The 22037-nt window shown below is 38.6% G+C and overlaps 1 protein-coding gene across 4 annotated transcripts in view; it reads left to right on the forward strand.

Annotated features, from left to right (window-relative positions):
• Shisa6 (shisa family member 6) overlaps positions 1-22037 on the forward strand; it is a 298332-nt gene that overhangs the window by 272777 nt on the left and 3518 nt on the right. For 2 of the 4 annotated variants that reach the window (XM_042693210.1, XM_042693229.1), the window contains one exon: positions 19009-19065. The exons of the other annotated variants lie outside the window; for them this stretch is intronic. In XM_042693210.1, coding sequence (XP_042549144.1) covers positions 19009-19065 — 57 coding nt within the window. The remainder of the gene's footprint in view (positions 1-19008; positions 19066-22037) is intronic. 4 annotated transcript variants of the gene reach the window in all.

Raw genomic sequence — 22037 nt, forward strand, 5'->3', positions numbered from 1 at the left:
GAAGACAAGAGCTGAGGTGGTGACGGCTGAGGGGGAGACCAGAAGAAAAACCATCTCCTGTGAGTCCTTGTCATGCTAAGTCAAATGAAATGGGCGTGGACTATGAACAGCTACACCTGCAGCATTGCTCACAGTGTGCCTGTCACTAGCTGCACAAGATAAAGCGCTGTGAGAACCTAACTCTTCAGCCTGAGACTTGACAGCCTATAAATACACCCCCGCTTCACTTTGTATTTGCAGCACCTCCTTGACCAAGCTCTATGCCAAGTTTACATACCTCTTTTATGTGTAGGGATAGTCATTTTATCCCTTCTCCTAACTTTTAGGATTTAGTGAATAGAAATCAAGTTTGTTATATCCATGGCTGAATTATCAGCCACAATTGCCAAACCAAATTATTTCCTTCCTCCCTTCCTCCTTTCTCACCTTCCCTTCTTCCCTCTTTCCTACTTTTTCCTTTATTTCAGACCAGGGCCTTGCTATGTAGCCCAGGCTGGACTCAGCTCAGGTTTTTGAGTGCTGGCATTACAGGCACATGCCACATATCCCCGCCCCACATACATAAGCAAGCATACAAACACATAAAAGCAAGTACACACATCTCTATGCAGTTTTCCAGAAGAAATAATCTGCCACTTCCCTTTGTAGTCAACCTTGGCATCAATGTCTGAGAAGCTCATGGTCAGCTCAGCAACTTCAGCCAGAGGCAAGGAAGGAAGGGCTGTTTTTCAGATCTCTCTTCACTGGTGTTAGTGGTCCACATGCTTTTATGTGTGGCCTGAGCCTTCCCACCTGCTTCTCTGCTTCCTTCACACAGCTTAGGTGATTGTTTTTCACTTTATGGTCTTGACACCATATTGATCAATGAGTCTTGAGCACTAATTAATTGTTATGTTATCCTGCTTGAGCCGTCAGGAGGGTTGGTGGCCCTGGCTGGGCACTGTGCCAAGATCTAGGACTCACTAAGGAGAAAGAGGGAGGGGGAAGACTGGTAATTGAGGAAGCAGAGATGTGATCTGTTGGTAAGTCCTAAGAAAGACCGGATGTGAAATTTAACAGACTACCTATCATTCTTAAGCAGAAAAGCTCTGGGGGAAATGTTGGATTTTGCCCTCCTAGCCTACTTTCACTATGAATGCTACCCTTCTTCTTTCTATGTAAACTGTTTCCCACACACTCCAAACCTCATTCCATTCCAAACCTCAAGCCATTTCCCCAGCCCTCCACCCCCACTGGATATCTTTGCAATACAATAAGAGTAGTTTTTATCAGAGTGGGTTAATACAGTTTCTTTTTTTTTTTTCCATTTGAGTCCAAATGGGCTTGCTCCACTGAGCTATGTTGTTCTGTGGCTGTTGTCTGAGCTTTTTAAGTGGAGAAGCCCCCCAAAAAGGAACAGGAGTGAAGAAATGTGAGGTGGATTACCTCCCTGCCCATGGACAAGAATCCTACTGGGTCCCCAAGCAGACATCAGCTGTCCCTCCCTGTAGGCTCTGGAAATTTCCTATATCTTGCTTGCATTTTTGAATATAGTCCATTTATTAAAATCCCCCCCAAAAGACCAAAATGAATATGTTTCCATTTATTACATACACTCTGACTTTGTTGAGTGAAAACAAAAATGTCCTATGGCCCAAATAACAAATAAAAACAGGTTGCTTGTGGATATTTATGGATGGCTATTTATAAATAATCTTTTCAGAGCCTTGAAAAGAAGACTATAATATGAAGATCCAAAGCTTATTTGACCCAACACTCACAAGCTACATTCTCTCCGAATTCAGAGTATTTCATAGAATCCAGACATTCACTGACAGCAAAAGATATCTAGCAAAGAAGTGCATAGCTACCAGAAAACACAATAGCTCCTTTGAACTTCTGCTTGGAAAAGGCAAGAGAGACTTCTAAATAGCACATAAATGTATAGACAAGGATATATAATAGGGGCTGGGAAGGTGGCTCAGTGGTAGAGTGCTTGCCTCGCATGCATGAGGCCCTGGGTTCGATTCCTCAGCACCTTAAGCAAAAAAAGAAAAAAGCCGGAAGTGACACTGTGGCTCAAGTGGTAGAGTGCTAGCCTTGAGCTGAAGAGCTGAGGGACAGCGCGCAGGCCCAGAGTTCAGGCCCCACGACTAGACCCCCCCCCCCAAAAGAAAGGATATATAATAAAAACTTTAAACATAGGGAGTGAGACCTGTTTTTGCCACCAACTTTGTCACCTAGGACAGCTCACTTCACTTCTCCAGACCCTTTATTCATATGTTAAACAAAGTATCTGAAATTTATCAATAGACTTTTCTTTTTTAGATTTTAGTTTTAGTTTGAAGCCATTCTGGGAAACAGTGAGGTCTAGACTACATAGTGAGATCCATTCTCAATATGTAAATGGTAAAAAACAAAACAGAACTTGCAGAGGCTGAGCTGGGCTCCAGTGGCTCATGCCTGTAATCCTCGCTGCTCAGGAGGCTGAGATTTGAGAATCGTGGTTCAAAACCGGCTCAGGCAGGAAAGTCCATGAGACTCTTAACTCCAGCTAACCACCCGAAAACAGGAAGTGGCACTGTGGCTCAAGTGGTAGAGGGCTCGCCTTGAGCTGAAGAGCTGAGGGACAGCGCCCAGGTCCAGAGTTCAAGCCCCACGACTAACAAAAAAAAAAAAAAAAGAACTAGCAGAGGCTGAAGATAAAACAACAACAGGATGTTTTGGAAAAATTTAAGCGGAATAGCACCAAAATGATAAATAAAATATGATTAATATGAGAGTCTATTAACACATTTCCTGTATTTTTATTTGTTTGTTTATATATTTAATTTGGACATAATTAGGGTTTGAACTCTGGGCCTCATGTTTCCTAGCCTGGCATGCTACCACTAAGCCATGCCTCCAGCCCAGTGTATTACTGGTTATTTTTAGAATAAAGTAATTTTTCGCACCCAAACATGAACTTGAGCACTGATCTGGATACTTTAGTTGTCCTATAGTTGTTCTGGTCACAAGTACATGCCAACAATTCCAGCTTCCTTCTTTTGAGATGGAGTTTCTTGGATTTTTTTGTCCCAGCTAGCCTGGAACCACATTCTTAGCCTCCCAAGTAGCTAGAGCTACAAGCATGAACCACCAACACACAGTATTCTCCTTATTAGAGAATGATATGAGAAACAGTCTGGCCAAGGTGGCATACAACTGTAATCTCAGGATTAGAGAAGTTGAGGTGAGAATTTGAGGGGGCTACATAGAACACCAAAGCCAGCCTAGTGGCTACATGCAAGACCTTGTCTCAGAATAACAAGATGTATTGCATATATATATATAATTATTTTATGTATTAATTTGTATTAATTATAATACCAGTATTAATACTCATTAATTATGCTAATAATTGCTATACTAATTAATGTCATGTTAAAATTATCATCATATGTCAACAATAGATTGTTATACACTAACAATAATTCTAAGATTATATTGCTAGTATGTATCTGTTGCATGTATGTATCTGTGCATGTACATGATAGGAAGATCTAACACATATGACAACAATAATTTTAAAAAGGAGGAAGCTTCATTGGAATAATATGAAAGGAAGATTTCTGTAGTTTATGGACATTTAAGTTAATTCAGATAAATTAAGACACATTACTAGAAGTCCAAATAGCAACCACAAGAAAATAATTTTTAAATGCAGTATAAATATCAGAGGAATTAAAATGGAACAGTATAAGAGAATAATAACATTGAATTACAAGACTTGACAGAGTAAAGATGTCATTTCTACTCATAATAATATACAGGCTTAATAACATTCCTATCCACATTCCTGCAATGAATTTTAGACATATAGTCAATATTATTGTGATATTTAAATAAAAATGCAGAGCAGCTAAAGTAGCTAAACAAATTTTACAAAAACAAAAACAAAGTAGGAGGACATCTATCCTATTTCAAAGAAATAACATAAAACAGGAGTAATCGAAACTGTATGGTATTGGCATTTGGAACATGCAGATCAATGGAACAGAATTAAAAACCTAGAAATAGGTTCTTGCTAGAAGATCCATCTGACCCAGTGGGAAAGCACTAGAACAGGGAAATAATCCTGGAGTAATTGAAAGTGGGGGAAAGAAACCTTCAGCCTAAGTCTCAGAAGTGACATAAAAAATTAACTCAGTACAGGTGGAACCATTGCTACAATGAGTTGTACAAGTCGTTACGTCGAAAACAAACTTTACAACTTTGGTGAGGGGGGGGAGGGGGAGGAGGATTGGGTGGGGGGGAAGGGAGGGTGGGGGATGATGGGAAAGGATGGGAAGGGGAAACAAAGGAGGAGGCTACAATGCTTGATAAGCAATGTACTCATGATCTTGCTCATGTAATTGTAACCCCTCTGTACAGTATTTTCACAATAAAAAAAATTAAAAAGTTAACTTAGAATAGACAATGTATTTAAATGCAAAGTATAAACATAAAATATTAAGAAAATAGAACATTTTTCAGGATCTGGGGCTTCAAAAGAAATTTTTAGGTTGAAAGCATAAGCATATATGCAAATAAATATGATAAACTGAACTTCATCAAAATGAAAAGATTTGCTCTGCAAAAGATTATTAAAAGGATGTCAATACAGTTACAAACTGAGAGAATGTATTTGCAAACCATATATGAAACAAAGAGCTAATATATAACACATAAAAAGAACTCAAAATATATCAGTAAAAACTGCTGAGTAGAAAATTGCAAAGGAGTGAAGAGGTTTCCTTGAATAGATAAATAGATGACAAGTAAACACATGAAAATGTGCTGAAGTTCATCTCTATTAGGGAAATAAGTATTAGTGCCACAATAAGATATCACTATCCATCTGTCATAGATACAAATAGTAACAATAAAAAATAATGAAACCACCACACGCTGACAAATATATAGAGAAACAATCTTCCTTTCCATTTACATTTCCAATAGAAATGTAAAATGGTACAGCCACAGGTACTGTGGGGCATGCCTGTCCTCCCACAAGTGAAATAATAGGGCAGGAAGAGCCCAAGTTCAAAGTCAGCTTGAGCTACATAGTGAGATCTTGTCTCAAAAAAAAGCAAGAAAAAAAATACAATTACCATACAATGTAATAATTATGCTCGTCAGGGTTTATCTGAAATCTTACTCTGACACAAAACCTGCTCATGAATGTTTACAGTAGCTTTATTTATAATAGCCCCAAACTGAAAATAATCCATTAAAGTCCTTCAACAAGTGAATGGCTAATAAATTGGGGTCCATTCATATGATGGAACATTTAAAACTCAGCAACAAAAAAGAATGAGCAACTGATAAACACAACATTAGTACATAGATAAATAGATGATCTCCAGAGAATTAGGCTTGGTGAAAGAAAATCCAATTCCAAAGGTTACGCATAATATGATTCCATTTACACAGCATCCTGGATTTGAGAAATGATAACCAGTTTAGTGGCTGGCAAGGATTAAGGAAAGGATGAGGCAGGAAGGAAGTGGGTGTGGCCATGAAAGGGCCCCTTGAGGAACCCTTGTGGAGACAGAAGTGACTGAATCAATGTGAGTATTTTGGTTGAACTAGTAGGATAGTTGTGCAAAATGTTACATCTGAGAAAATCTTTTGATAGTCATTATACTTGCACATAAATCTACAACTACCTCCAAGTAAACATTTGAACTTTGAATGTGGTACAATAAATGTCTTTATAGAGTTATAGATTTATGAATCTATAGTTTGGACACCATTCAGTGGGAACAGCTTATCTCTATTTTATTTGTTTAGGTTCTGATCAATAGAAGGAGAGCAGATTCATCTGAAGCCACTTAGTATTGGTTGTTGAGTGAGAAAGACCTTAGCTGATGCTTATAAGCCTTAATGTGTAGCCCCCCCCCCCCACTTTGTGTCATCTGGGCTTCCTGACAACATGGTGGCTGGGATCCAAGGTTGAGTTGTGTGGAGACAGAGGCACCAGGCGAAAGTCATATCATCTTTGTAAACTAGCCTGAAGAGTCATGTAATATCTATTCTGTGTGTATTACATTCATTCAAGCAGTCAGTTTTTTTTTATTTTATTTTATTTTATTTGAGAATATACTGTACAGAGGGGTTACAATTACATGGGCAGGATAATGCATACATTTCTTACCAAGCATTGCTGCCTCCTCCTTTGTTTACCCTTCACCTCCCTTCCCAGCCTCCCCCCTCCCCCCCACCCAATCATACCCCCACCCCACACCGACATTGTAAAGCTGGTTTTGACATGACATTTTGTACTTCTCATTGTTGCAACAGGTCCACCAGAATCCTTAAACGACTTGTTTGTCCCCATCTCCTCCACATGTTATACTGACATCAAATATAGTGAAAGCGGGGGTTACACTGTGGGGGAGGGACATACAAAGCAACAAAGAAATAATCTTATAAATGCATTAGAAACACATGCATGAAAGAAACAAAAACATTAAAATACATATTTGAGGGTTCGTTTTCCTAACATCACATTATCTGACTTTTTCTGCTTGACTCATACCTATACTAGATTTTGCAAATAAGGGAAACCATGGGACCTATGTTTCTTTGGGCCTGGCTTACTTCACTTAATATAATTTTTTTCCAAGCCTTTCCATTTCCTAACAAATGGGGAAATGTCATTCTTTCTGATGGAGGCATAGAATTCCATTGTGTATATATACCACATTTTCTTGATCCATTCATCTACTGAGGGGCATCTGGGTTGATTCCATATCTTAGCTATGGTAAATAATGCTGCAATAAACATAGTTGTGCTGGTAGCTTTAGGGTGGTCTTGTTTGTAAACATTAGGGTAAATGCCCAAAAGTGGGATTGCTGGGTCATAGGGGAGCTCTATGTGAAGTCTTTTGAGGAACCTCCATACTGCTTTCCAAAGTGGTTGAACAAGTTTACATTCCCACCAACAATGAAGTAAGGTTCCTTTCTGTCCACATCCCCTCCAGCATCTGTTGTTGTTAGAGTTCTTGATTTTTGCCATTCTAACTGGAGTGAGGTGATATCTCAATGTTGTTCTGATTTGCATTTCTTTTATGGCTAGGGATGTTGAACATTTCTTCATGTGTCTATTGGCCATCCTTCTTTCTTCTTCAGAGAAGCTTCTCTTTAAGTCTTTCGCCCACTTACTTATTGGGCAGTTGTTTCTTTGAGGATTTGTTGTTGGGTGGTTTAATTTTTTGAGTTCCAAGTATATTTTAGATATGAGACCCTTGTCTGTTATATGGCTAGTAAAGATCTTCTCCCAATCTGTGGGCTTTCTATTGATCTTGCTAGCTATGTCATTTGCCCTGCAGAAGCTCTGCAACCTTATGCAATCCCATTTGTCCAACCTTTCTTTGATTTGTTGTGTTTCCGGGTCTCTATTCAGAAAATTTCGGCCTGAGCCAAGGAGACCTAGGGTTTCTCCTATTCCATCCTGTAATGTTTTCAGAGTGTCTGCTTTGAGTTCAAGGTCTTTGATCCATTTGGAGTTGATTCTTGTGCAGGGTGATATATAAGGATCTAGCTTTAGTTTTCTACATGTAGTTAACCAGTTTTGCCAGCACCATTTACTGAAGAGGCTGTCTGTCTTCCATTCTATTGTTTTTTTTTTTAATTTAATTTATTTTTATTTGTGAACATACTGTACAGAGGAGTTACAATTACATGGGCAGGATAATGCGTACATTTCTTACCAAGCATTGCAGCCTCCTCCTTTGTTTACCCTTCACATCCCTCCCCAGCCTCCCCCCTCCCCCCCTAATCCCAATCCTTCTTCTTCCCCCCCCCCCCCCCCCCGCACCAACGTTGTAAAGTTCGTTTTGGACATGACAACTTGTACTTCTCATTGTTGCAACAGGTCCACCTGTATCCTTAAACAACTGGTTTTTCCCCATCTCCTCCACAAGTTATACTGACATCAAATATAGTGAAAGCAGGGGTTATACTGTGGGGGAGGGACATACAAAGCAACAAAGAGATAATCTTATAAATGTGTTAGAAACACATGCATGAAAGAAAAAAACATTAAAATACACATCTAAGGGTTCATTTTCCTGACATCACATTATCTGACCTTTTCCGCTTGACTCATGCATATACTAGATATTACAAATAAGGGAAACCATGGGACCTACGTTTCTTTGGGCCTGGCTTACTTCACTTAATATAATTTTTTCCAAGTTTTTCCATTTCCTAACAAATGGGGAAATGTCATTCTTTCTGATGGAGGCATAGAATTCCATTGTGTATATATACCACATTTTCTTGATCCATTCATCTACTGAGGGGCATCTGGGTTGGTTCCATATCTTAGCTATGGTAAATAATGCTGCAATAAACATAGTTGTGCTGGTAGCTTTAGGGTGGTCTTGTTTGTAAACATTAGGGTAAATGCCCAAAAGTGGGATTGCTGGGTCATAGGGGAGCTCTATGTGAAGTCTTTTGAGGAACCTCCATACTGCTTTCCAAAGTGGTTGAACAAGTTTACATTCCCACCAACAATGAAGTAAGGTTCCTTTCTGTCCACATCCCCTCCAGCATCTGTTGTTGTTAGAGTTCTTGATTTTTGCCATTCTAACTGGAGTGAGGTGATATCTCAATGTTGTTTTGATTTGCATTTCTTTTATGGCTAGGGATGTTGAACATTTCTTCATGTGTCTATTGGCCATCCTTCTTTCTTCTTCAGAGAAGCTTCTCTTTAAGTCTTTCGCCCACTTACTTATTGGGCAGTTGTTTCTTTGAGGATTTGTTGTTGGGTGGTTTAATTTTTTGAGTTCCAAGTATATTTTAGATATGAGACCCTTGTCTGTTATATGGCTAGTAAAGATCTTCTCCCAATCTGTGGGCTTTCTATTGATCTTGCTAGCTATGTCATTTGCCCTGCAGAAGCTCTGCAACCTTATGCAATCCCATTTGTCCAACCTTTCTTTGATTTGTTGTGTTTCCGGGTCTCTATTCAGAAAATTTCGGCCTGAGCCAAGGAGACCTAGGGTTTCTCCTATTCCATCCTGTAATGTTTTCAGAGTGTCTGCTTTGAGTTCAAGGTCTTTGATCCATTTGGAGTTGATTCTTGTGCAGGGTGATATATAAGGATCTAGCTTTAGTTTTCTACATGTAGTTAACCAGTTTTGCCAGCACCATTTACTGAAGAGGCTGTCTGTCTTCCATTCTATTGTTTTTTTTTTTAATTTAATTTATTTTTATTTGTGAACATACTGTACAGAGGAGTTACAATTACATGGGCAGGATAATGCGTACATTTCTTACCAAGCATTGCAGCCTCCTCCTTTGTTTACCCTTCACATCCCTCCCCAGCCTCCCCCCTCCCCCCCTAATCCCAATCCTTCTTCTTCCCCCCCCCCCCCCCCCCCGCACCAACGTTGTAAAGTTCGTTTTGGACATGACAACTTGTACTTCTCATTGTTGCAACAGGTCCACCTGTATCCTTAAACAACTGGTTTTTCCCCATCTCCTCCACAAGTTATACTGACATCAAATATAGTGAAAGCAGGGGTTATACTGTGGGGGAGGGACATACAAAGCAACAAAGAGATAATCTTATAAATGTGTTAGAAACACATGCATGAAAGAAAAAAACATTAAAATACACATCTAAGGGTTCATTTTCCTGACATCACATTATCTGACCTTTTCCGCTTGACTCATGCATATACTAGATATTACAAATAAGGGAAACCATGGGACCTACGTTTCTTTGGGCCTGGCTTACTTCACTTAATATAATTTTTTCCAAGTTTTTCCATTTCCTAACAAATGGGGAAATGTCATTCTTTCTGATGGAGGCATAGAATTCCATTGTGTATATATACCACATTTTCTTGATCCATTCATCTACTGAGGGGCATCTGGGTTGGTTCCATATCTTAGCTATGGTAAATAATGCTGCAATAAACATAGTTGTGCTGGTAGCTTTAGGGTGGTCTTGTTTGTAAACATTAGGGTAAATGCCCAAAAGTGGGATTGCTGGGTCATAGGGGAGCTCTATGTGAAGTCTTTTGAGGAACCTCCATACTGCTTTCCAAAGTGGTTGAACAAGTTTACATTCCCACCAACAATGAAGTAAGGTTCCTTTCTGTCCACATCCCCTCCAGCATCTGTTGTTGTTAGAGTTCTTGATTTTTGCCATTCTAACTGGAGTGAGGTGATATCTCAATGTTGTTTTGATTTGCATTTCTTTTATGGCTAGGGATGTTGAACATTTCTTCATGTGTCTATTGGCCATCCTTCTTTCTTCTTCAGAGAAGTTTCTCTTTAAGTCTTTCGCCCACTTATTTATTGGGCAGTTGTTTCTTTGAGGATTTGTTGTTGGGGGGTTTAATTTTTTGAGTTCCAAGTATATTTTAGATATGAGACCCTTGTCCGTTGTATGGCTAGTAAAGATCTTCTCCCAATCCGTGGGCTTTCTATTGATCTTGCTAGCTATGTCATTTGCCCTGCAGAAGCTCTGCAACTTTATGCAATCCCATTTGTCCAACCTTTCTTTGATTTGTTGTGTTTCCGGGTCTCTATTCAGAAAATTTCGGCCTGAGCCAAGGAGACCTAGGGTTTCTCCTATTCCATCCTGTAATGTTTTCAGAGTGTCTGCTTTGAGTTCAAGGTCTTTGATCCATTTGGAGTTGATTCTTGTGCAGGGTGATATATAAGGATCTAGCTTAAGTTTTCTACATGTAGTTAACCAATTTTGCCAGCACCATTTACTGAAGAGGTTGTCTTTCTTCCATTCTATTGTTTTAGCTCCCTTATCGAAGATTAGATGGCTATAGGTCTGTAGGTTCATTTCTGGGTTTTCAATTCTATTCCATTGGTCCTCAAGCAGTCAGTTTTACTTGTTTCCATTTTCATGAACTCTGTCTAAGCAGAGAATAGTAAGGTTCTGGAGAGCAGGTAAGACTAGAAATATAACTGTCCATTTTGCATTTTTTTTCTTTATAATTGTCCATTTTGGGAAAGGATAATATGCCATAGTTTCTGAAGACTAATTTTCTCTCTCCAAACCCACATGGCTGCCCAGAGCTATGTTTTATTTTAAATGTGTCTTGGTTCCAACTGTACAGAAAAATCAAATCTCATAAAGATTGTTTTTTACTTCTGGTGTGATAGTTCTAATTGATTCAGGCCAAGTGCAGTCCTCATACCTGAAGTTGGAGATGTAGGAGTGTGTGACATGATCATCTTAAACAATTATAGCAGGAAAGGGGAAGATACTCCAATAGAAATTAAGACAGTTTTATGAGCAGGAGAACTCACTTTTAGCTATCAGCACAGCCCAGAAAGTAGCAAACCACATAAATTAATTAAATGTATCTATATCTATATATTGATATATCTTAATCTTTGTCTATAACTATATCTGTATCTTTATGTCTATATCTATGTTTATTATCTATCAATTGATCTATTCTCAGCAGGAGACAAAATTTTGTTAATGTTATGATGTCACCTTTTATTTTTAAGTATCCAAGGGTTTTATTATGAAATGTACATAAATACATGCATACAGTGATGTGGGAACAAATTCACTTTTCAAAGCCTTTTCATTGCTAATCAAGTGCTAGATCAGTTGTACCATGGGAGGCCTTTTGTTTCAATTACTTTGCAATTAGAGTCTTGTGATTTTTGCCTAGGATGGCCTCAGACTCTTAACTATGCTTCCAACCTAAGATGCAGATATGAACCACCTTGCCCCGTTTATTGGTTGAGATTGGGTCTTCTTAACTTGTGCTTAGGCTGTCCTTGAACCACAATCCTCCTGTTCTCTGCTTCTTGAGTTGTGATTATCACAACACACACACACACACACACACACACACACACACACACACACACACACACACACACACGCCCCTGAGTTCAAATCTCACTACTACCAAAAATGGACAGAGGTAAATTTTCTACTTTTTCTTTATTGTATTTTCCACCATTTTCCATAAAGAGCATGTGCTTGGTTTTGAAGGAAGAAAATAGTAGTTCAGAAAACATTATTTCACTGCAAAAAAAAAAGAGGAAACAAGCTTAAAACATCATGATATAGAAAGGTTAGATATAAAAAAATAGGCAAAGTTTATCTGTCAAATGCAAACAAAAAGGAAGCTGGATTGGCAAAATAAATATCAGATCAAGTGAACTTCAAGGCAAAGGGAGACATTAAATAGGATAGCATGTGTTATGTCACATTGATAAAGGGAGCAATCTAAAAAGAAGACATAAGCATCATGAGTCTTTTTTTTCTGTGCAATGTAATTAGGAAATATATAAAAGAGAAAATGACAGAGCCTCCAGTCATGTGAAATCTTAACACAACTCTCTTAGTCTTTGACAGATTAAGTAGGCAAAGAATGAATTAAGGTATAGAGAGACTGAGTAATGCATTTCATGTGCCTAATTTAATAGATAGATGTCAATTTTGTACTCTACAAAATGAAAGTATATATTTTCTCTAAGTACTGATAAATCATTTATAAGAATTGATCTTCTATTAGCCCACAATGGAAATCTCAGTAAGTTTCCCAAAGCAAAAATTTGGCTAGGCTTTGTTCTCTTACCACAGTATAACAACTGAAAATTAATGTCAAAAGTTCAAACCAACAACTTCAAACACTTGGAAATTTAGTAACACTTTACTAAAGAACTCTTGGGTCAATGAGGAAACCAAGGCCACAATTACAGATCATTTAGAGCACAAGAATTAGAAACCTGAGTGCTGATTCTCATGGGTTAGTGCCAGAAAGACATTCACAGCTAAAGACCTTATATTATTTTAACAGAAAAGAAAAAAACATAAATGGACTAAAGAGTCAAGCCAAGATATTAGGTAATAATCACAAACCAGACCAAGGAAAACAAAGAGGCAGAAACTAACATGTCCCAAAGTATAAAGTAATGATTTGAAGATTAAAAATAATGAAGGAATCAATACGTATACAAGGTAGTTCTTTAGAAATGCTAATCCAGAAAATACTGACACTAAAAAAAAGAAGCACAAGAAAAATAGACATGCCCTCTCATAGAGTTTTGTGGGAGGGGTTATAGTTTAAGCTAATAGCTGTTACAATGTCCAATAGAATTTTTTTAAAAGAAAAATGGGAGTTGCAAGTTGAATTTAGAACTAGAGAGCTTGAACAAATCTATATGCAAGGCTCATGTTGCCAAATATGAGAAGATACAGTGGGTAAGGGTTAAAGAACTAGGCTTTAGTGACAGCCTGCCAAGGTTGTCAGTTCTACTTGTTGGAATGGGGGAGGGTGGAGATACTCAGCCTTTCCATAGCTCCAGTTCTCTTTGCTCTAAATTGGAGATGACAGCAAATTGCTGTCGAATAGTCAGTGAAATAACACAAGTCAAGCCTCTAGCACTGAGCTCCCAGAAAGGGCCTTCAGAGACCCCAGGCATTTTAATTGTTGCATTCCTTTCAGACCCCCAAGGAACAGATGTTGCAGATGTTATGTTAACAATTTCAAGGCATGGAAAAAAGATGCAATGCTATTCACTTAGCTTTACAAAAATCATTATCTTAACATAGAAACTTGACAGTGCTAGTACAAAAATATCCATACTCGCTTTATGAATATATGTATATACATAAATTATAAGCAAATGAAATCCAGAGTTGTTATGAAATAATAAGACACTAGAATCAAATATGATGCATCCTAAGAACAGAAGAACCTTTCAGCATGATGAGGCTTAAGCAATTGATGAGTTGGCCTAGAAACACTTTTAGTTATTGCCCTGAGAGAATGAAACAAAGCCAAAGATTATGTTCAAGATTTCTGGTATAACATTATTGAATGTTTAAACAGCTTAAATATTAAAACAGATTCAAATGCCTACATATAATTAAATATATTAAGCATATTTTCTTTTTATTTTTTTTTTGTTCCCCAGTCCTGGGGCTTGAACTCAGGGCCTGGGCTCTGTACCTGAGCCTTTACCACTGAGCACTCTATCTGCTATATTGCAGTATATTTTAATTTATCTACTCTACCCTGAGTGCTCTACTACTTGAGCTACAGTGCTACTTCAGGCTTTTTTGACATGAATCTTTTTTTTTTTTTTTTTTTGGGTCCTGTGTTGGCGCCTGAACTCTGGGCCTGGGCGCTGTCCCTCAGCTCTTCAGCTCAAGGCTAGCGCTCTACCACTTGAGCCACAGTGCCACTTCCGGCTTTTTTCTTTTTGCTTATGTGGTGCTGGGGAATCGAACCCAGGGCCTCATGCATGCAAGGCAAGCACTCTACCACTGAGCCACCTTCCCAGCCCTTGACATGAATCTTATGGGGACTTTTCTACCTAGGCTGGCTTTGAACTGCAATCCTCAGATCTCAGCCTCCTGAATAGCTAAGGTTACAGGTGTGAATCACTGTCACCCAGCTAAGTATATTTTCTGATATACTTTTTCAAATTCTAATATATTTTCTAATAATATGTTCTAATAAATATATTATACTTATGCAAATACATTATGCTTAAGTGATATATAGAAATAAAGAATGGATTATTCTTTAGAAAGATTATTATGAAACTACATAAAATGTTTCAAAGTACATTAACATAAATATAGTAAGGATATGATATTCACTAAGTATAAAACAGATTAAAGTAATAATTGCATCATGATTACAATGAAGAAGCAATATGTTTTATCTACCTACACAAATTCACATGTGTGTATATATGTATGTATGTATGGATGGATGGATGGATGGATGGATGGATGGATGGATACACAAATGTATAAACATTTGGGTTGTTTCCTTGCTTTTGCTAAGGTAAAAATATTGCCATGAATAGACTTATTTATTCATTATTTTACACAAGTGTGAGGATCAGTTCACCACTATACTTAAGTCCATATTAAAAACTATAACTTGTCTGAAAAATTGCACATGCACAAAATTATTTATTATAATTTTAAATATGTTTGTATGTTTGTGTACTTGTATGTGTTGGGTAAGTACATACAGGAATTTATGGGTGAAGGGGACTAAAATAAAAAATAAAAACATAAGTCACAGTGGTGATTTTGGGGCATTCTAGATTTCATATTTAGAATTTAAAATATTCCTCCTTGATGTTAATGTAGGGAAAAAGCAAATATTAAGAAAGACATTTTCGGAGGTGGGGGGTTGGGGGAGGATGGGATGGGAAGGGGAAACAAAGGAGGAGGCTACAATGCTTGATAAGAAATGTACTCATTATCTTGCGCATGTAATTGTAACCCCTCTGTACAGTATTTTCAAAATAAAAAAATCTAAACATGAAAAAAGAAAGACATTTTCAAGTGAGATTAAAACAAAAGATGAAATCTTGCTCATATGTAGAAAATATCGAAATTCAAGACATCTATCTTTGTTGTGATGTCATTTGATTTAGAAATGAAATACAGATTACAGTTCAGATAGAGGATATTATACAGTATCTGGAAGACAATAGACTAATAATATACATTCTTTTTCTCCACTCCCTAGTCACAAAAGACCATTGTAAAAATTAGTTGAGGCAAAAAAAATGCCTCTGAAGATGAATGGAAATGAAGGACATTATACTAAGTGAAATATGTCAGACACAGAAGATAAACACTGGATATTCTCACTCACAGATAAAAAAAAATTTTTATAGTGAAAATACCTTACAGAGGGGTTACAATTACATGGGCAAGATAATGAATACATTTCTTATCAAGCATTGTTGCCTCCTCCTTTGTTTCCCCTTCCCATCCCTTTCCATTCCCCCTCCCGCCCCCTCTACCCGATCCTCCCCCGCCCCCTCCAAGTTGTAAAGTTCATTTTTTGACATAACGACGTGTACATCTCATTGTTGCAATGGGTTCACCTGTACCTCTATTTAAACGATTTGTTTTTTTCCCTTCCCCTCCATAAATTATACCAACATCAAATACAGTGAAAGCAGGGGTTATATCGTGGGGGAGGGACATACAAAGCAACAAAGAAATTATCTTATAAATATGTTAGAAACAATCGCATGAAAGAAAAAAATACCGTTGAATACTGTTGATCTGAATACAGCTGAATATTGAATGTTAGAGGTAGGGAAGAATGAGAGGGCAGAGGGAGAGAAGAGATCGGATAGCAGGTTCCAAAACAGCTCTGTAAGAGGACTAGTAACATCTACCATCCTATACGCCAGTTTTGGAACTAAAGTTCACAAGAATCTATCATATATTTTATGAATGGCAAAAGGATAAGAGCTTGAAATTTCTTACCATAAAGTAAGGTGATAGAAACCTGAATCGTCTTGATGAGACCAGTACACACTGTATTCATGTATTGAAACATCATGTTGGGTCACAAAACTACATACAATTACTATGTGTTAGTTCAAATTTGTGTGTGTCTGGGGTTTTTTGTTTGTTTGCTTGTTTTTGTTTTTGTTGGTTGTGGGGGCTATAACTCTGCACCTGGGCACTGTCCCTCAGCTCTTCAGCTCAAGGTGAGTGCTCAGCCACTTGAGCCACAGCACCACTTCTGGTTTTCTGGTGGTTAATTGGAGATGAGAGTCTCACGGCCAGCCTGCTTGGGCTGGCTTTCAACCATGATCCTCAGATCTCAGCCTCCTGAGTAGCTAGGATTACAAGCATGAGCCACCAGCACCCAGCCATTTTTTTTCTTTTTTTAATAAAGAACTGGAAATGCTTACTATACTGATCTGCTTATTGCTCACTGTTTTAGGTGCACCAATAATCATACTGGACTCCATAAAGGTACTATGAAAACTATGAAAATAACAAAAGAGCAAATGCATGTAAAAGTGTTTTAGCAAAGGACATGGAGTACAACTGGTATCAAAATGATTCTCTATGAATTGTCCATAACCCTTTCCTGGTATCACTGGAACTTTAAGATAGAAATCTGAAAGTATTTGTCACTTACCACCACTGTCTACTCTTTGACCTGCACTCTCTCATCTCCTAATGCTAAAAACAAATGCTATTTATAAACAAATGAGAGAAGGAAGGAGGGGAGGTTGGAGAAAGGGAGGAAAAGAGGGTGGGAGGGAAGAGTTGGGGGAGGAAAACATTAAGTGTGTTTTATACCTTCCTTCCGGAGTCACACAAACAGGAAAATCGTTTCATCCATTATTTCCTTTTTGGGTTTTCTCTTCTTATTTAGCTCCAAGTCCAAGGTAGAGTGGATTAAACTTTAGCTATAATTGTATCTGTCTTAGAGTTTGTATCTTTCTGTGAGGACTCCAGGCCAATGGACCAAACCTAAAACCTCACTATAGCACCCTACTATTTAGTATGTGTTTCAGGATGTGGGGATTCAAGTATATAATTCTAGCAGTCAAGAGGCTGAGATAAGAGAATGGAGAGTTTGACTAGCCTGGGCTACATAGAAAGGCTTTATCTCAAAAGAAATAAAATAATATAAAGGTGACATTGGTCAAGTTGCATTGTACTCATAAATTGACATAAAGAATTTAAACCCCTTTGTACACTACTTAAAGATAATTTTTAAATAATAATTTTAAAAATAGTCTGCTCTTAACAAAGAGATGATTACATGATGTCATCATTGTTTTGAGAATGTTGTCTGGAAATGGCCAGAGCTAAGAGAACTGGTACCATATGTGTATATGTGTGTGTTGGCATGAGGATTAACAAATGTGTGTATGTGTTTGTCTCTATGTGTATATACCTGGATACAGGAGATGACTACAGGAATAATTTGGGGTTCATTAAATGTGGAAGCTGTAAGGAGGGATATAGTCAAGATGATTGAAATTTCACTTCCTTGAGAAGTCTGATGGTAGGGACATGAACTTCAGCACTGAAGAATAAAATGACACATTCACTTTGGGACTTAATAGTTGGGATTAAGGGGCAGGAATTTCAAGGGAATGTCTAAAGCAGTTCAAAAATCAGATTCTATAGATGACACTGACTTGAGGCTAGGGGTATAGATTTGGCAACTTTTTCTGTAAGTATGGATCTGCCATATGTAGAAATGATTCGATGACGAGGAAAATAGCAAAGGAGTTAGGCAACAAGTAACTCGAGTATAGACAATGGAAATGGAGATAGATACTCTACCACTGCAAAGATGACAGAGCAGTGATCCATAATTTAGAAAAAAAATAGATGCCTTTTAGTTCCTTTGCTTTGGTTGAAATTAAATGCATGCACCAATGAAAAGCAAAAATACAATGTTGATCCGATGCAATAATTCAATGTTGAAGTGTACTATAGAGGCAAGTCAAATCCTCCCTCAAACCACTCTAGAAGCCCTTGCAATGTCCTGGGCTTAGGCAACTCTGACTCTATCCCTTTTGTGAATCATTCCATGTAAGTTGACTTTGTTATTACTAATAAATAAAATACTTATGAGCTACTGGGTCATGTCATCTATCCTAGAACCCAGGAATGATCTCTGATCGTTCATACTTCAAATCAGTTCACTGCATTTCAAGATACATCAGACACCTGCGTATAAAAATCTTAAGTCAGGGCATCCATCCTTTTCCTGGTTAACAACCTTTCCCCAAAAGTAAGGACTTACTTCACCTTTCCTGGTCCCCACATCACATAATGTATCCTTGTCCAATGTTCCCTGATTTCTCCCTCCTCTCCCTCCTCCCCCTCTCTCCTCCCCCTCCCTCCTCCCCCCTCCTCCCTCCTTACTCCTCCTCCTCCTTCCTCTTCCTCTTCTGCTCCTCCTTCTAAACTCACTCCTGCCTCAGCAAAGCCTTGATGACTGGTCATTCAGATCCAAAGTTGTAGTGAGAGGTCACCATGGTAACAGAGGAAGCCCAGCTGCCGTACAAGAGACACAAAAACAGCAGAGCAGATTTCTTTGAGACTACTACACTGCCTCTTACCTTTCTTAGAGGGTTTCTTTGGAGTAATAAAAAAAAAAAAACATAGTAGAGGTAAACAGAAATGCTGTTATGATGGAGAGATGGTGGAATGCCTGAACTCTTCTTTAAAATGTTCTTTTCTATGACTTTCAGGTGATCATCAGTATAAGCATCCGATTTTAAGCAGTGCTACCCAGACCCCTACACACGGTGAGAGATGATTGAGAGCACTCTGTATACCATCCTCATTCCAAGTGGCTCAATCCTAACTACAGATGCCTCTCAAGGCATCAGCGATTTCCCCTTGAAATCATTGTGCCCTTGGTGTTTCTGTCTCTAACATCAGAATGGTTTTCTGTCATGAAAGAGAAGCTCGTCCCTTTCTCAAAACAAGAAAACTCGTTTATATTTGTTATTTATATTTCTTCTTGCAGTCATAAATTCCGTATGTGCACGACAAGAAGATAGATGCTTTCCTTTGCCTAGAGCTACTTGTGGTATCATTCACAAATGATGAGAGACTGGGTTAAACTATCTTGATCTTCCCAAAACTAATTAAGATTTGAGAAAATTCCAAACTAATCTGAGCCTCTTTGGCAAGAGAAGAGGATACGAGTTGTACACCAAAGCAGTGTTAGCATAGCACTAAAAGGTTGTAAAATCATGTTTCTCTCTTGAGTTCTAATGCCTTCCCACCAGATGACAATATAAAACTTGTGACTACAAATAAACCTATTTGGGATACCTGCTCAAAACTCAGTTGAGTCAGGTGCCTGTGACTCACACCTATCATTCTAGCTACTCAGGAACATGAGATCTACGAATCAGGGTTAAAAGCCGGCCCAAGCAGGAAACTCCATGCGAGTCTTATCTCCAATCAACTACCAAAAACTCTAGATGTGAAACTATAGGTCAACAGGTAGAGTGCTAGCCTTCATCAAAGAAGCTCAGGCACAGCACCCAGGCTCTGAGTTCAAACTCTAGTTCAAACACACACACACACACACACACACACACACATCAGTTGACCATAAGGTAGCCATGTACAATGTGAGCTATCAGTTATTCTTGTCCCATTTTTAGTCATAGATTTTTATTATCTTTAAGTAGTTGTACAAAGGGGTTTTAATTTAACATGCCAGCTTAAGAGTACAATGCATTTTGATCAATGTCGCCCCTTCCATTGCTCCCCCTACCTCTTGCCTCTTTGCTTTGAAAGAGCAAGAATCTGATGAGCAATAATCTCAAAGATAAATTCGATAGTCCACCTGAAAGAGAGACCTACCACTCTCATGTCAGAGTATGCCATATCTCAGCATTGAGGAACATGCTGATTAAGTGAAGGAGTGGGATAATTCAATGTGCTTGGGACCACTGGAAATATGTGATAAAAGCAGTAAAATAGGGGCTGGGAATGTAGCTTAGTAATAGAGTGCTTGTCCAGCATGCATGAAGCCCTGGGTTTGATTCCTCAGTACCACATAAACAGAAAGAGCCAAAAGTGTTGCTGTGGCTCAATTGGTAGTATACTAGCGTTGAGCAAAAAAAGCTCAGAGACAGTGCCCAGGCCCTGAGTTCAAGCTCCAGGACTGGCCAAAAAAAAGCTCAGAGAAGTTTCCAGGCCCTGAGTTCAAGCCCCACAACCAACAAAAAAAGCAAAAAGCTGAACTAGAGGTATAGTTCAAGTGGTAGGGCAGCTAGTTGTGAGGGGAAAAGCCAAGTATAAGGTCAAGAGTTCTAGCCACAGTACCTGCATATAAAAAACAAAGAAGCCGGGGGCTGGGAAGGTGGCTCAGTGGTAGAGTGCTTGCCTTGCATGCATGAGGCCCTGAGTTCAATTCCTCAGTACCATATAGGCAGAAAAAAAAGCCAGAAGTGGTGCTGTGGCTCAAGTGGTAGAGTGCTAACCTTGAGCCGAAGAGCTGAGGGACAGCACCCAGGCCCAGAGTTCAGGCCCATGGCCGGACCCAAAAAAAAGAAGCCAACTGGGTGCTTGTAACTCATGCCTATAATTCTAGTTACTATGAAGACTGAGCAATCTGAGATTTACAGTTCAACGTTCACCTGGACAGGAAAGTCCATGAGGTAACCACCAAAACAAAACAACAACAAAAAAAACCCAAGCATATATCAAATGTTTCAGGAAGTAGAACAATTTGAAAAGAAAGAGGAGATATCAGTTAAAAGAAAAAGAAGTTGATACCAATGTTATGCTGATGGTGAAAACAGAAAGGAGGATTGAGATATGAAATAGTTTAAAGAAATAATTGGTATCTTTGTCCAGAGAGAGCCAATGATGAGAAGATAAAGGTGAGCCAAGGTTGGCTAGAAGCATGGAGGTGGTGATGCACAGGTCATTTTAATGAATCAAAACACTACCCAGTATATATAGAGGGTGGAGTTGTCAGTGGAGAGTTTATAACTGGACTCCTTATATGTGATATAACTGTAGGAAATACAAGAAAAATGCAGAATTACAGTCTAAAGGGAGGTTAAAGCTAAAGATTTCTGATGAGCTTTGGGGTCAGTAATACACTTGGGAAGTGAGGCTAATCTGTCGAGGGTAGAGACAGAGGGTCTGGGGGATTCCAAAGGTAAAGAAATAGTAGGGAGCGCTCCCATTTGCTCGGTAGCATTCTGGAAAGAACCACCAAGCTGAGTTTTCTCTGTAAGTGCCAACACAAAAAGAGACAAATGGATCAAGATGCATTGTACTCACAGACTCTCATGTTAAATTGAAACACCTTCGTACAACTACTTCATTTTAAAAACATTAAAAGGAAACAAAAAAAGGAAGGGCCATCCTCTTTCTTTTCCTGTCTTCTGTCTTCCAGACAGTGCAAGGAAATGTGAGTAGGCAGGGCCCAGAGCCTTGAGAAGTTCATGATGCAGTAGAACCAGAGCTTTGTCTACACTCCATTTTTGGATGTTACCCTTTCCCAAGGAACTGGCAGCACAACTCTTAATAGAGGAGGGGACTTAGGTATAGTTGATTAGCCAAGGAACATTAACTGGACCCTTTTGGGAGGCCATGCAATATGAAAGAAGCCAAGTTGTCAAGGAGATTATAATCTTTGGAGATCAACAAAATCAGCTCAAGACAAATTCTTAGAGATCCATGAGATAGTAACCTGTGTAGAACTGGCTAGAAGAATGAGAGCCAGAAGAGCACATATAGTAGG

This window comes from Dipodomys spectabilis, unplaced genomic scaffold, assembly GCF_019054845.1.
Source record: "Dipodomys spectabilis isolate Male_0828 unplaced genomic scaffold, ASM1905484v1 ptg000004l, whole genome shotgun sequence".
NCBI classification, from domain to species: Eukaryota; Metazoa; Chordata; class Mammalia; order Rodentia; family Heteromyidae; genus Dipodomys; species Dipodomys spectabilis.